Consider the following 13,598-nt stretch of genomic DNA (forward strand, 5'->3'; position numbering starts at 1 on the left):
CGCGCTCCTAGGGGTGGGGGTTCGGGGATGGGTGGTCGCGATGCCGGGTGGGCGGGCAGGGCCCTGGCCGTGCTCATGAAGTTGGAGCTGTACTCTTAACTACTAGAAGCTGGTCCCTGCTTTAGGCTGCGCTCCCGCGTGTTCCCCTTTTCTGGGCGCCAGATCCCGCCTTCTAAATCTCCCCAGGTCTCCAGCCCACTGGAACTTTCTCCTCCGAGCGTGGCCACGCCCTCTCCGCCCCTGATTCTCATAAGTTCCGGGCCCCAGGTTCATGAGCAGAAGGAGCCGCTGACTATATAAGTTTACGCTGCGCTTTCCCCGGGACTTAGCTCAGTTTGCCACTGCTTGAGCCGCTGAGGGGGTGGGGACGTCGGGGCCATGAGACTGGGTCCGGTCTTGCTGTTTCTGGCCAGCATATTCCCTTTTGCACGTCTGGGAGCCGCTGCTGGTGAGTGGCATTCCTGGTGGTCCTTGGCGGAGCGGGAGCAGCGGGGCGTTTCGGGCCGTCGGGTGGGTCGCGGCGAGCGCTGTGCTGTCAGGGCGGGGCTGAGGTGCGCTGTCTGGGGTGCGGGGAGCTGGACGCGGCCGTTGTCGCCATTTCTAGGGAGTCCTCTGCCCTCATCCCCTGCCCCCGCCACCGAAGGTCCCTCCTGCCTCCCTTATGGCCTTTCCTACAAGCAGCCTTCACCCAGTGCTGCCCCTATGCCTCCCACTCCCAATTGTCCCTGACCCTAACTTTCTTGTACTGCCTTTTTTCTGGGGATCTTCCCTCCATCCCACTCCCCTCCAGACCACCCAAGGGGAGCCCTGGTGCTAATGGCAGTTGGGCCTTAGGCAGGGCACAGGGCAGCGCAGATGCCCCCTCCCCTCTAGTACACGTGCCTGCTCTGGGCTCTGCCTCACGGTGGCCCCTTCCCTACTCCTTCATCCTCAGCCTTACCCTCTTGAGGACCCCACCCTCCAACCCACAGGTGCTGAACCATCCCTCCCGGGTCCCTCCGCCCCTCTCCACCTTGGGACCTTGCACTGCTCTCACTTCTTGCCCAGCTGCCTTGGGCCCTCAGCAAGTTCTCATCTTTCCCAAGTCCCACCCTCCCCTCCTGTCCTCACCCTACCTCAAGTTCTCCCACAGTCACTCCTGCCCCATGGTCATGCCGCCCTCCAGTTCTTGCTCCGCCATCTCCCCTCCCCAACCCAGACCTAAAACAGGCTGTTGGGCCAACTGTTCCTTGACCTGCATTCTTTTCTTTTGGTTCCTTGACCCCAGTGAGCTCTACGCCCTACACCACATATCTAAAATCTGTTTTGCCTGCTCTTGGGGTGCCAGTGTTCCCCCTCCAGCGCTACTCCTTTTGGCAGGCCCTTCTTCAGGCTGAGAATCCCTCTACCTTGGTTTTCTCTCTCTGGCCAGCACTCCTACCCCTTGCTTTGTTTTTAATTTTTTTTTTTTAATGTTTTGTGGGTTTTTTTGTTTGTTTTTTGTTTTTTGTTTTTTGTTTTTTTTTTGAGACGGAGTCTCGCTCTGTCGCCCAGGCTGGAGTGCAGTGGCCGGATCTCAGCTCACTGCAAGCTCCGTCTCCCGGGTTCACGCCATTCTCCTGCCTCAGCCTCCCGAGTAGCTGGGACTACAGGCGCCCGCCACCTCGCCCGGCTAGTTTTTTGTATTTTTTAATAGAGACGGGGTTTCACCGTGTTCGCCAGGATGGTCTCGATCTCCTGACCTCGTGATCCACCCGTCTCGGCCTCCCAAAGTGCTGGGATTACAGGCTTGAGCCACCGCGCCCGGCCCTGTTTTTAATTTTTAACTTTTGTTTGGGTATGTAGTAGATATATATGTATATATTTATGGGGTACCTGGGATATTTTTACACAGGCCTACAATATGTAATAATCACATCACGGTAAATGCAGTATCTATCACAACAAGCATTTATCCTTTCTTTGTGCTACAAACAATCCCATTATGCTCTTTCAGTTATTTTTAAATGTACAATAAATTATTGTTGACTGTACTTACCCAGCTCTGCTATCTACTAGATCTTATTCATTCTAACTATATTTTGTACCCATTAACCATCCCACTCCCCCCCTCCCCACTACCCTTCTCAGCCTCTGGTAATCATCATTCTATTGTCTCTCCCCATGAGGTCAATTGTTTTAATTTTGGGCTGCCACAAGTAAGTGAGAACATGCAAGTCTTGTCTATCTGGGCCTGGCTTATTTCACTTCGCATAATAACCTCCAGTTCTTTGCAAATGACACTATGGCTGAATAGTACTCCACATACACACGTACACCACATTTTCTTTATCCATTTGTCTGTTGGTGGACACTTAGGTTACTTGCAGATCTTGGCTGTTTTGAATAGCGCTGCAATAAACATGGAAATGTAGACAGCTGTTTAATATACCGATTTCCTTTCTTTTGGGTATATGCCTAACAGTGGGAGTGCTGGAGCATATGACAGTTCTATTATATTTTTAGTTTTTGGAAGAACCTCCACGTTGTTTCCCATAGTGGTCGTACTAGTTTACATTCCCACCAACAGTGGACAAGGGTTCCCTTTTGCTACATCCTCACCAGCATTCCTTATTTGCCTGTCTTCTGGATAAAAGCCAGTGTATCTGGGGTGGGATGTTGTCTCGTAGGAGTTTTGATTTGCCTTCATCTGATGACGCATGATGTTGAGCACCTTTTCATATACCTGCTTGCCATTTGTATGTCTTCTTTTGAAAAATGATTATTCAGATCTTTTGCTCATTTTTAAATTGGATTATTAGATTTTTTTTTTTCCTATAGAGTTGTTTGAGCTCCTTATATGTTTCAGTTACTGATCCTTTGTCAGATGAATAGTTTGAAAATATTTTCTCCCATTCTTGGATGGTCTCTTCATTTTGTTTATTGTTTCCTTTGCTGTGCAGAAGCTTTCTAACTTGCTATGATCCCATTTATGCAATTTTACTTTGGTTACCTGTGCTTGTGGGGTGTTACTTAAAAAATCTTTGCCCAGTCCAACATCGTAGAGAGTTTCCCCAGTGTTTTCTCTTATAGTTTCATAGTTTGAGGTCATAGATTTACATCTTTAATCTATTTTGATTTGATTTTTGTATATGGTGAAAGATAGGGTCTAGTTTCATTCTTCTGTGTAGGGATGTCTAGTTTCCCCAGCATCATTTATTGAAGAGACTCTCCTTTGCCCAGTGTGTATTCTTGGTACCTTTGTTGGAAATGAGTTTACTGTAGATGTATGGATTTATTTCTAGGTTCTCTATTCTGTTTCATTGGTCTCTGTGTCTGTTTTTATGCCAGTATCATGCTGTTTTGGTTATTGTAGCTCTATAGTATAATTTGAAGTCAGATGATGTGATTCCTCTAGTTTTGTTCATTTTGCTCAGGATAGCTTTATCTATTCTGGTTTTTTTGTGGTTCCATATACATTTTAGGATTACTTTTACTATTTCTGTGAAGAATGCCATTAGTGTGTTGATAGGGATTGCACTGAATCTGTAGATTGCTTTGGATAGTATGGACATTTTAACAAAATTGATTCTTCCAATCCATGCACGTGGAGTATGTTTTCCATTTTTTATGGAATATCTCTTCAATTTTTTTGCGTAAGTGTTTTTTGTTTTTTGTTTTTGAGATGGAGTTTCGCTCTTGTTGCCCAGGCTAGAATGCAATGGAGTGATCTTGGCTCACCGCAGCCTCCGCCTCCCAGGTTCAAGCGATTCTTCTGCCTCAACCTCCCAAGTAGCTGGGATTACAGGCATGTGCCACTGTGCCTGGCTAATTTTGTATTTTTAGTAGAGACAGGGTTTCTCCACATTGGTCAGGCTGGTCTTGAACTCCCAACCTCAGTTGATCCACCTGCCTCGGCCTCCCAAAGTGCTGGGATTACAGGCGTGAGCCACCACGCCCAGCCACATCACTGTTTTATAGTTTTTATTGGAGAAATCTTTTACTTCTTCAGTTAAGTTTATTCCTCAGTATTTTATTTTATTTGTAGCTGTTGTAAATGGGATTCGTTTCTTGATTTCTTTTTCAGATTATTTTCTGTTGGCATGTAGAAATGCTACAGATTTTTTACTGTTGATTTTGTATCCTACAACTTTACTGAATTTGTTCTTCAGTTCTAATAGTTTTTTGGTGGAGTCTTTAGTCTTTTCCAAGCATCAGACCAGAAGATCTGCAAACAATGATAATCTGACTTCTTCTTTCCCAGTTTCGATGCCCTTTATTTCTTTCTCCTGTCTGATTGCTCTAGTTAGGATTTGCACTACTGTGTTGCATAACTGGTAAAATTAGTCATCCTTGTCTTATTCCAGATCTTAGAGAAAAGGCTTTCAGTTTTCCCCCATTCAGTATGTTACTAGCTGTGAGTTTGTCATGTATGACTTTTATTATATTGAGGTCTGTTCCTTGTATGCTTAGTTTTTTGAGAGTTTTTATCATGAAGGGATGTTGAATTTATCAAATGCTTTTTCAGTGTCAATTGAAATGGTGATATGGCTTTTGTCCTTTATTCTGTTGATATGACATATTACATTGATTGATTTGTGTATGTTAAATCATCCTTGCATACCTGGAATACATTCCACTTGATCATAAAGAATGATCTTTTTAATGTATTGTTGAATTTGGTTTGCTAGTATTTCCTTGACAATTTTTGCATCATTGTTCATCAGAGATATAGGCCTGTAGTTTTCTTTTTTTGATGTATCTTTGCCTGGTTTTGGTATCAGGATATTCCTGGCTTTGTAAAATGAGTTTGGAAGTATTCCCTCCTTCTCCGTTTTTCAGAACAGTTTGAATAGGACTGATATTTCTTGTTCTTTAAATGTTTAATTGTGGTAAAGTATACATTACATAAATTTTACTGTTTTAACCACTTTTAAATGTATACTCAGTGGCATTAGCTACATTCACATTTTTGTGCAACCCAAAACTCTGTACCCATTAATCGGTAACTCCGCATTCCTGGCTACCTCTGGCCCCTGGTAACCACCGTTCTACTTTTTGTTTCTATGAATGTGACACTCTAGATATCTCATTTAAGTAGAATCATGTAATGTTTGTTGTTTGTCTTTTTGTTTCTGGCTTATTTCACTTATAATATTTTTGAGATTCGGTGGGCAAAGTGGCTCATGCCTGTAATTCCAGCATTTTGGGAGGCTGAAGCAGGTGGATCACCCAAGTTTCAGAGTTCGAAACCAGCCTGGCCAGCCTGGCCAACATGGTGAAACCCCATCTCTACTAAAAATACTAAAAGTTAGCCGGGCATGGTGGCGGGTGCCTGTAATCCCAGCTACTCAGGAAGCTGAGGCAGGAGAATCGCTTGAATCCGGGAAGCGGAGGTTGCATTGAGCTGAGATCAGGCCACTGCACTCCAGCCTGGGCAATAAGAGGGAAACTCCATCTCTAAAAAAATAAAAAATGGGCCGGGCGCGGTGGCTCAAGCCTGTAATCCCAGCACTTTGGGAGGCCGAGACAGGCGGATCACAAGGTCAGGAGATCGAGACCATCCTGGCTAACACGGTGAAACCCCGTCTCTACTAAAAAAAAAATACAAAAAAAACTAGCCAGGCGAGGTGGCGGACGCCTGTAGTCCCAGCTACTCCGGAGGCTGAGGCAGGAGAATGGCGTAAACCCGGGAGGCGGAGCTTGCAGTGAGCTGAGATCCGGCCACTGCACTCCAGCTCGGGCGACAGAGCAAGACTCCGTCTCAAAATAAAATAATAAAAATGGCCGGGCGCGGTGGCTCAAGCCTGTAATCCCAGCACTTTGGGAGGCCGAGACGGGCGGATCACGAGGTCAGAAGATCGAGACCATCCTGGCTAACACGGTGAAACCCCGTCTCTACTAAAAATACAAAAAACTAGCCGGGCGAGGTGGCGGGCGCCTGTAGTCCCAGCTACTCCGGAGGTTGAGGCGGGAGAATGGCGTGAACCCGGGAGGCGGAGCTTGCAGTGAGCTGAGATCCGGCCACTGCACTCCAGCCTGGGAGACAGAGCGAGTCTCCGTTTCAAAAAAAATAAATAAATAAATAAATAAATAAAATAAAAATAAAAAAATAAAAATAAAAAATAAAAAATAAAACAATAATAATAATATTTTCGAAGTTCATCCAGGTTGTAGTGTAGGTCAGAATTTCATTCCTTTTAAAGATGGATAATACTCATGATATGTATGTACCACATCTCGGTTATCCATTCCTCAGACAGTGGACACTTGGGTTACTTCTACCTTTCGGATATTGGCAAGTATTTCATTTCTTTTGCGTATATATTTATTTATTTTTGGTATTTCTTTTGGGTATATATCCAGAAATAGAAGCAGTGCACAGGGGCTTCATTCATTTTCTCTACCTCTCTGCCAACCTTGCTGTGTGTGTGCGTGTGTGTGTGTGTGTGTAATAGCCATCCTGATTGGCTTGACGTGGTATCTCATTGTGGTTTTGATTTGCGTTTTCCTAGTGACTACTGATATTGAGCATCTTTTCATGTGTTTATTGATCATTTGTATATTTTCTTTGAAGAACTGGCGATTTAAGTCTTCTGCCCATTTTTTCCCCCACATAGTTTCTCATGGCTACTTTGCCCATTTTTTAGTGGGTTGACTGTTTTGTTGTTTTTGTCAGACTTTTTTACATATTCTGGAAACTAATCTCATCAGATATATGACTTGCCATTTTTATTTCATTTCAGGGGTTGATTGCTTTTTCACTCTGATTGTGCCCTTTGGTGCACAGATGTTTTGAATATTCGTGAGTCCAGTTTGTCAGTTCTTTCTATTCTATCTGTGCCTTGGCATCATATCCCTGAAAGCACTGTCAAATCCTATGTCATGAAGATTATCCCCAATGTTTTTTTCTAAGATATTTTTAAGTTTTAGTTCTTGAGTTTAGAGTTTAGGTCTTTGATTCATTTTGAGTTAATTTTTGTATATAGTACAAATTAAGGGTCCAATTTTATTTTATTTGAACATCCAGTGCCCCCAACACTATTCGCTGAAAAGATGGACTGACTCTTTGAGACCTGTCACCTGCCCACCCCGGTGGACACTAACTGGTCCATCCAATTGCTGTCCTGGGGCCTTGTCATGCCACTCCTCCACTTTGGACCCAAGCCCACACCATTGCTCCCCTCTGGGATACTGACCCCACTATAAGTTTCCCTGGGGCTACAACCTTCCTACCCCTTTTGCCTCATGACCACCCCCTTCCTTGCCCCCGCCATGCCCATGATGAGTCTTTTCTCAAGGCAGCTCCCCTTGCCTCCATCTCACCCTCACCTGTGCACCACAGCCACAGTGGACATGGGTCCCCCTGAGCCTGAGTCCCTTCCCATTCCCACCGTCCCCTCTGGCAAGACCTTCCTTCCACCACTGCCTTCCCTTGCCCCTTCAGAGCAGCCTCTCCCCGTGGCCCCTATTCCCTTAGGGGGCTTGTGGCCACCCAGTCCTGGCACCTGGCCTACAAGTTTGCCATCTGCATTCCCCCTTCTTCCGTTCATCAGTCCCCTCCTCTGTCCTGCCACCCTCACAGTTTTCCTTATATCTGAAATCCTCGTTCTTGTCCCTTTGCCCATGTGCATTTCCTGCCTCCTCAAGAAGCTTGGGACAGCAGACCTGTGTGTTAAACATCGATGTTAAGTTATTTCCAGGAAGAAGTTTCATCTGTGATTTCCTCTTCCCCAGAGCTCCACAGTCTTCGTTACAACGTCACGGTGCTGTCCCGGGATGGATCTGTGCAGTCAGAGTTTCTCGCTGAGGGACATCTGGATGGTCAGCTCTTCGTGCGCTATGACAGGGAGACGCACAGGGCAAGGCCCCAGGGACAGTGGGCAGCAGCAGTCCTGGGAGACCAAGAAACTGAGGACTTGACAGAGAATGCGCAGGACCTCAGGAGGACCCTGACTCATATTGAGGGCCAGAAAGGAGGTGAGAGCGGGCAGGGGCAATAGTAATGGGAGGCCTTCTCCAGGAGTGTTGGAGGCAGAGAGCAGGACCCGTCTCTTCCTGCTGGTTCTGGTTGGGGGTGGGGGTGAGGAGTAGGTCAGTGGGGCTCAGCAGGGTGGTGAGTCAGCACTCAGCCCACACAGGGAGGCATGGAGGAGGGCCAGGGAGGTGTCCCTGCTGGGCTGAGTTCCTCACCTGCGTGGAAAGGTGACGGTTTCGGGAATGGAGAAGTCACTGCTGGGTGGGGGCAGGCTTGCATTCCCTCCAGAAGATTGAGATCTGTGAGATCTATGAAGACAGCAGCACCGGGGGCTCCTGGCATTGGTACTACGATGGCGAGCTCTTCCTCTCCCTAAACCTGGAGACTCAGAAATGGACAGTGGCCCAGTCCTCCAGAGCTCAGACCTTGGCTATGAATTTCTGGAAGGAAGATACCATGAAGACCAAGACACACTATCGCGCTGTGCAGGCAGACTGCCTGTGGAAACTACGGCAATATCGGAAATCCGGGGTGGCTGTCAGGAGAACAGGTACCAATCCTGGCCAGGGGCTCTCCTCTCCCTCCAATTCTGCTAGAGTTGCCTCCGCCTCCCAGCTCTGTCCAGGGAAACCCTCCCTGTGCTATGGATGCAAGCATTTCCTGTTGGCATATTGTGTCCTGATTTTCCTCTATCGTTAGAGCCACTGGATAAAGACAGTGGGTCAGGGACTGAACCATCCAGTGTTGTAATCTGGGAAAGCGGCAGGCCCTGCGACAGAAGCCTGAGCCTGGGGTGGGAGTTAGGCAGGAGAGGAAGCCCTCAGGGCCAGGGCTGCCCCCTCTGCCTCCCAGCCTGCCCATCCTGGAGAGTTCCCTCCTGGCCCCACGACCCAGGAGTCCACCCCAACATCCCCCTCCTCAGCATCAATGTGGGGATCCCAGAGCCTGAGGCCACAGTCCCAAGGCCCATCCTCCTGCTAGCCTGGAGGAACTGGGCCCCAGGGTGAGGACAGACTTACAGAAGGTCCAGGATCTGTGAGGGATTCAGCCAGAGTGGGAACAGTGGAGAGGAGCAGACCTGTTCCCCGCATCTCCCTTAGAGGGGAGCAGGGCTTCACTGGCTCTGCCCTGTCTTCTCCAGTGCCCCCCATGATGAACGTCACCCACAGCGAGGCCTCAGAGGGCAACATCACCGTGACATGCAGGGCTTCCGGCTTCTATCCCCGGAATATCACACTGACCTGGCGTCAGGATGGGGTGTCTTTGAGCCACGACACCCAGCAGTGGGGGGATGTCCTGCCTGATTGGAATGGAACCTACCAGACCTGGGTGGCCACCAGGATTCGCCAAGGAGAGGAGCAGAAGTTTGCCTGCTACATGGAACACAGCGGGAATCACAGCACTCACCCTGTGCCCTCTGGTGAGCCTGGGGTGACCCTGGAGAGGGTCAGGCCAGGGTAGGGACAACAGGGACGGCTGTAGTTCTCTGCCCAGTGTGTAACAAGTCCCTTTTTTCAGGGAAGCTGCCGGTGCTTCAGAGTGAATGGCTAAACCTTCTATATGTTCTTGTTGCTGTTGCTGTTGCTGTTGCTGTTGCTGTTGCTGTTGCCGTTGCTACGGCATTTTTTATCTGTGTCCATCGTTGCAAGAAGAAGAAATCATCAGCGGCAGAGGGTCCAGGTGAGAAAAGGAGGCAGTTTCTGGAGATGACAAGGCTCCTGTCTGGGCAGCAGGGTCCCTTCATTGCTCCTGATAGGATGTAGGTGACAAGGCTGGAACAGGGGATGGAAGTTGGGGTATTTGGGAGGGGAATGGGAGCCACATTCCCATCTACACCCATAAGTCCTTCCCAAGCCAGGACTGGGGAAAGGCCCTCGAACGTCCAGCTGTGGCCTCCTCCTGCTGCAGGTGGAGTGGGCAGCAGGGAGGGCTGCGGTGCTTGCTCTGTCCCCATCCCGGCCTCTCTGTCTCTCATGCTCACTAGGGTGCATCCAGGTGGGGTGAGTTGGGAATCACATGCTGATGGATGATCATGGCCTCAGAGGGAGCAAATAGTAAAGGCAGCTGTGATCTGGGGAGGGCCAGAAACTGGAGAGGAATCCAAGGAGAGGCAGTGCCTCCCCTATGTGCCTCCTCCAGGAGGCACTTTCCAGGTTCCCACCACCTGGCCTCCTAGAGTTTCCTTGCAGATGACATGGATGAGTAGATAAGCAGATGTTCCTGGGCCATTTGAGGAGCGGGGCCCAGCTCCTCATCAGGGCAGCTGTGGTCCCTGTTTTCATCCCACCTCCGAGTGTTTTCTTCTCCAGTCCCTGAGGGAGACAGTCCCCAGGCACCATCTTTTTGGGGCTTTGTTCTGTGCTCTGTGGCCTCACCTTGCCCTCCCTGAGCCAACTTCCCTTTCTCAAGGTAGTCACTACCTGGTAAATTTGGAGTAAGGGACAGTCAGAATCTTTTCCCCCCCAGTCAGGTTGTTTGATGGGAGATGAAAAGAGACAGCAGGAAGTTTTGTGTTTCTGCAAAAGCAGGCCATGCAGGGACAGTGAGAGGCTGGGGTATCCAGGAGACCTGAGTCTCTGTCATTTCCCCACTTCTGTGTGTCTAGCGGTAGGGGCGCTGGTTTCTCATCCTTGAACCTAATTGCACTATCAGTCGGCCCCTCAGGCCTGAGCAGATGGGAAGATTCATGCCCTGCCCTCCAGCAAGAGGGCCCCGTCCAGGAGGCACCCACAGCAGGGACAGTGCAGGTCTGTGGTCACTCCTGCTCTCACCTGCGGTGTCTCCCGTAGAGGGATTGTCGGTTCTGCTTTCCTGTGGGCAGGAATGGTTTCCTCGTAGGTCACTGGGGTTTTGGCAAGGAAAAGGGTATGAAATTCACGTGCCAATTTCTCAAAATTCCTGCTTTCAATGTTGATGTCCAATAAAAATGTTCATAATTTCAGCTCTATAATCTTAATAGGATTTCCTCTAATACTGCTGTTGTAAAGCATATTAAATAAAACAGGAACTCAAATTTGGAGCCCCCTCTCCAGGAGAATCTGTGTGGGAGATGGTGGCTGTGGCAGTGGCAGTTCCCAGGTGCAGAGGATGGGCAGAAGCAGCCTCAGGCTAAAGGGACTCCCCTAGTCCACATGGAGAAAATCCCTTTTAGATTGCAAGGGCAGTGGCCTAGGTGGAATCCCTGCTAGGGACAGAGCAGGAAGGCCTCGCAGCCTCACCAAGCAGCAGCCCTGGGGTGGAGTAAGTGGACCAGGCAGGAGCAGTGGTGACTCAAGAGCAGGTCACAGGCCTCAGTGGGTGCTGAGGGTCAGGAGAGGCCAGGCCTCCTCGAGCAAGGTGGGGGTCCCAGGGTCATGTCAGGTGCGGATCCTCTGGCAGCCACGTCTTTCCATGCTGGACCTGCTGGGCACCCCAGCCTTCCTGATGGGATTCCCAGTTAGGAGCTGTCTGCTCAGGGCTGGGAGGGGAGGAGCACTGAGCTGCAGATAGAGGGCAGAGCCCACAGTGGGCAGGGCCTGCCCTGGTATGCAGGTGCCTCTGCAGGAGAGGAGGGCCTGGGGACTGAGAGCAAGGGTCAGGGCCTCTCTTTGGGGAGGCCTCTCACTGTAACAGGACTGGTCAGGTCTGAGAGGAGGGGAGGGCACTGGGTTCCCTCTTGGGTCTTGTCCTTTAGTCTTGTGGCCCTTTCACTCCCTGCACGATGGGTGTTGGGCAAGGGCAGGGGCTGATGTTGATGGAGTGATGGGAGGGAACTGGCAGGAGCTGGGAAAAGCAGGGAGGGAGGAAGAAAAAAGTGGGGGCCTCATCTTCCCTCAGAGAAAGGGTGAATCTGGTTTTGGAGCAACTGAAGAGAGAAAAGTCCTCAGGGAATAAACACAACACTGCACCCAGTGGAGCATTTACCCGTTTCCCTCTTTTCTCCAGAGCTCGTGAGCCTGCAGACCCTGGATCAACACCCGGTTGGGACGGGAGACCACAGGGATGCCACACAGCTGGGATTTCAGCCTCTGATGTCAGCTCCTGGGTCCACTGGCTCCGCTGAGGGTTGTCTAGACTCTACAGACAGGCGGCCGGGATTCAACTCCCTGCCTGGATCTCACTAGCACTTTCCCTCTGTTTCCTGACCTATGAAACAGAGAAAATATCAGCACTTATTTATTGTTGTTGGATGCTGCAAAGTGTTAGTGGATATGAGGTGTTTGCATCTCTGCCATGTAGAGAGCGGCAAAGAGATCATGACCAACTCAACATTCCTTTGGAGGCTATATGATCAAACAGCAAACTGCTTATCATGAATACAGGATGTGGGCAAACTCAGGACTGCTCCTGCCGACAGAAGGTTTGCTGAGGGCAATCACTCCATGGTGCTCATTGAGGTTATCTACTGGGTCATCTAGAGCCTGTTGTTCGAAGAATGCAGTCTTGAAAACCTACTCTGGACCCAGAAGCTGACTCCTTCTTCCACCCCTCTTCTCGCTATCTCCTATACCAATAAATACGAAGGGCTGTGGAAGATCAGAGAGCCCTTGTTCGCGAGAAGCAAGGAGCCCCCTGACCCCTTGTTCCAAATATACTCTTTTGTCTTTGTCTTTATTTCCACGTTCATCCTTTGTTCAGTCCGGTACAGGGTTGTGGGGCCCTTAACAGTGCCATATTAATTGGTATCATTATTTCTGTTGTGTGTGTGTGTTTTTTGGTTTTTTGGTTTTTTTTTTGAGACGGAGTCTCACTCTGTCACCCAGACTGCAGTTCACTGACTTGATCTCAGCTCACTGCAACCTTTGCCTCCCAAGTTCAAGCAGTTCTCATACCTCAGCCTCCCGAATAGCTGGGATTACAGACAGTCACCACCACACTCAGCTAATTTTTGTATTTTTCGTAGAGACAGGGTTTCACCAAATTGGCCAGCCTAGTCTCAAACTTCTGACCTCAGGTGATGCACCTGCTTCAGCCTCCCAAAGTGCTGGGATTACAAGCATGAGCCACCGTGCCTGGCCTATTTTATTATATTTTAATATATTTTATTATATTAGCCACTGTGCCCGTCCTATTTTCTTATGTTTTAATATATTTTAATATATTACATGTGTAGTAATTAGGTTATCATAGGTAAGCTTTGTGAGTGTCTTGGTGATGACTCCTGACCAGCTAGGAGCAGCTTTCTTGTCACCTTGAGGTCCCCTCGCCCCATCACACTGTTATGCATTACTCTGTGTCTAATATTATATGTGCATAATTTTATACCATAGATGTTTACTCTTTAAATAGACATTTCTGGTCTGTGTTTTATTTCATGCGTCTGGGAGCGGATAAAGTGTGAGGTTCAGAGAGAAGAAGAGGTCTGTCTCAATGCCCTGAGCCAGCATCTAAGCAATCTCCCCTCCTCTTTCGCTTTCCCTGCTAGTTCCCAATGACTGACAGATTCATAGCAGAACAGAAAGGACTAGGAAGGGATGGAGGTGGGACATCTGTCACCAACATTTAGGGGCTGACCTTGTGGGGGAACATCTGCTCTGAAGAGTTGGAGCCTTCTTGTGATGACACAGAGATCTTTGTCACTGTGTTCAGGGAAAGGACCAAGCCTCACTCCCCATGCGGAGAGGAGGTTCTGGCTGTGATCCCGCCTGTGGGAGAGGTGAGGACCTGCTCCCTCTACAGTGAC

General features: G+C 48.9%; 1 protein-coding gene across 1 annotated transcript; it reads left to right on the plus strand.

Annotated features, from left to right (window-relative positions):
• Positions 1–117: 117 nt before the first annotated feature.
• Positions 118–13,205, plus strand: LOC104661906 (MHC class I polypeptide-related sequence B). Its single transcript, XM_030928349.1, has 6 exons — positions 118–448; positions 7,696–7,938; positions 8,208–8,486; positions 9,078–9,356; positions 9,455–9,616; positions 11,861–13,205. Exons 1-6 carry the CDS (start codon positions 379–381, stop codon positions 12,037–12,039), a joined length of 1,212 nt encoding a protein of 403 aa, XP_030784209.1. The 5' UTR covers positions 118–378; the 3' UTR covers positions 12,040–13,205.
• The last annotated feature ends 393 nt before the right edge of the window (positions 13,206–13,598 follow it).

The sequence above is a fragment of the Rhinopithecus roxellana genome, chromosome 4 (genome assembly GCF_007565055.1).
Source record: "Rhinopithecus roxellana isolate Shanxi Qingling chromosome 4, ASM756505v1, whole genome shotgun sequence".
Classification (NCBI taxonomy): Eukaryota; Metazoa; Chordata; class Mammalia; order Primates; family Cercopithecidae; genus Rhinopithecus; species Rhinopithecus roxellana.

Bases quoted from the DNA above. Each gene is read 5' to 3' on its own strand.
- LOC104661906 (XM_030928349.1), top strand. From the start codon at position 379: ATGAGACTGGGTCCGGTCTTGCTGTTTCTGGCCAGCATATTCCCTTTT. The intron at 449-7,695 runs GTGAGTGGCATT...CCTCTTCCCCAG, and splicing joins ACGTCTGGGAGCCGCTGCTG to AGCTCCACAGTCTTCGTTAC. The intron at 9,617-11,860 runs GTGAGAAAAGGA...TCTTTTCTCCAG, and splicing joins ATCAGCGGCAGAGGGTCCAG to AGCTCGTGAGCCTGCAGACC.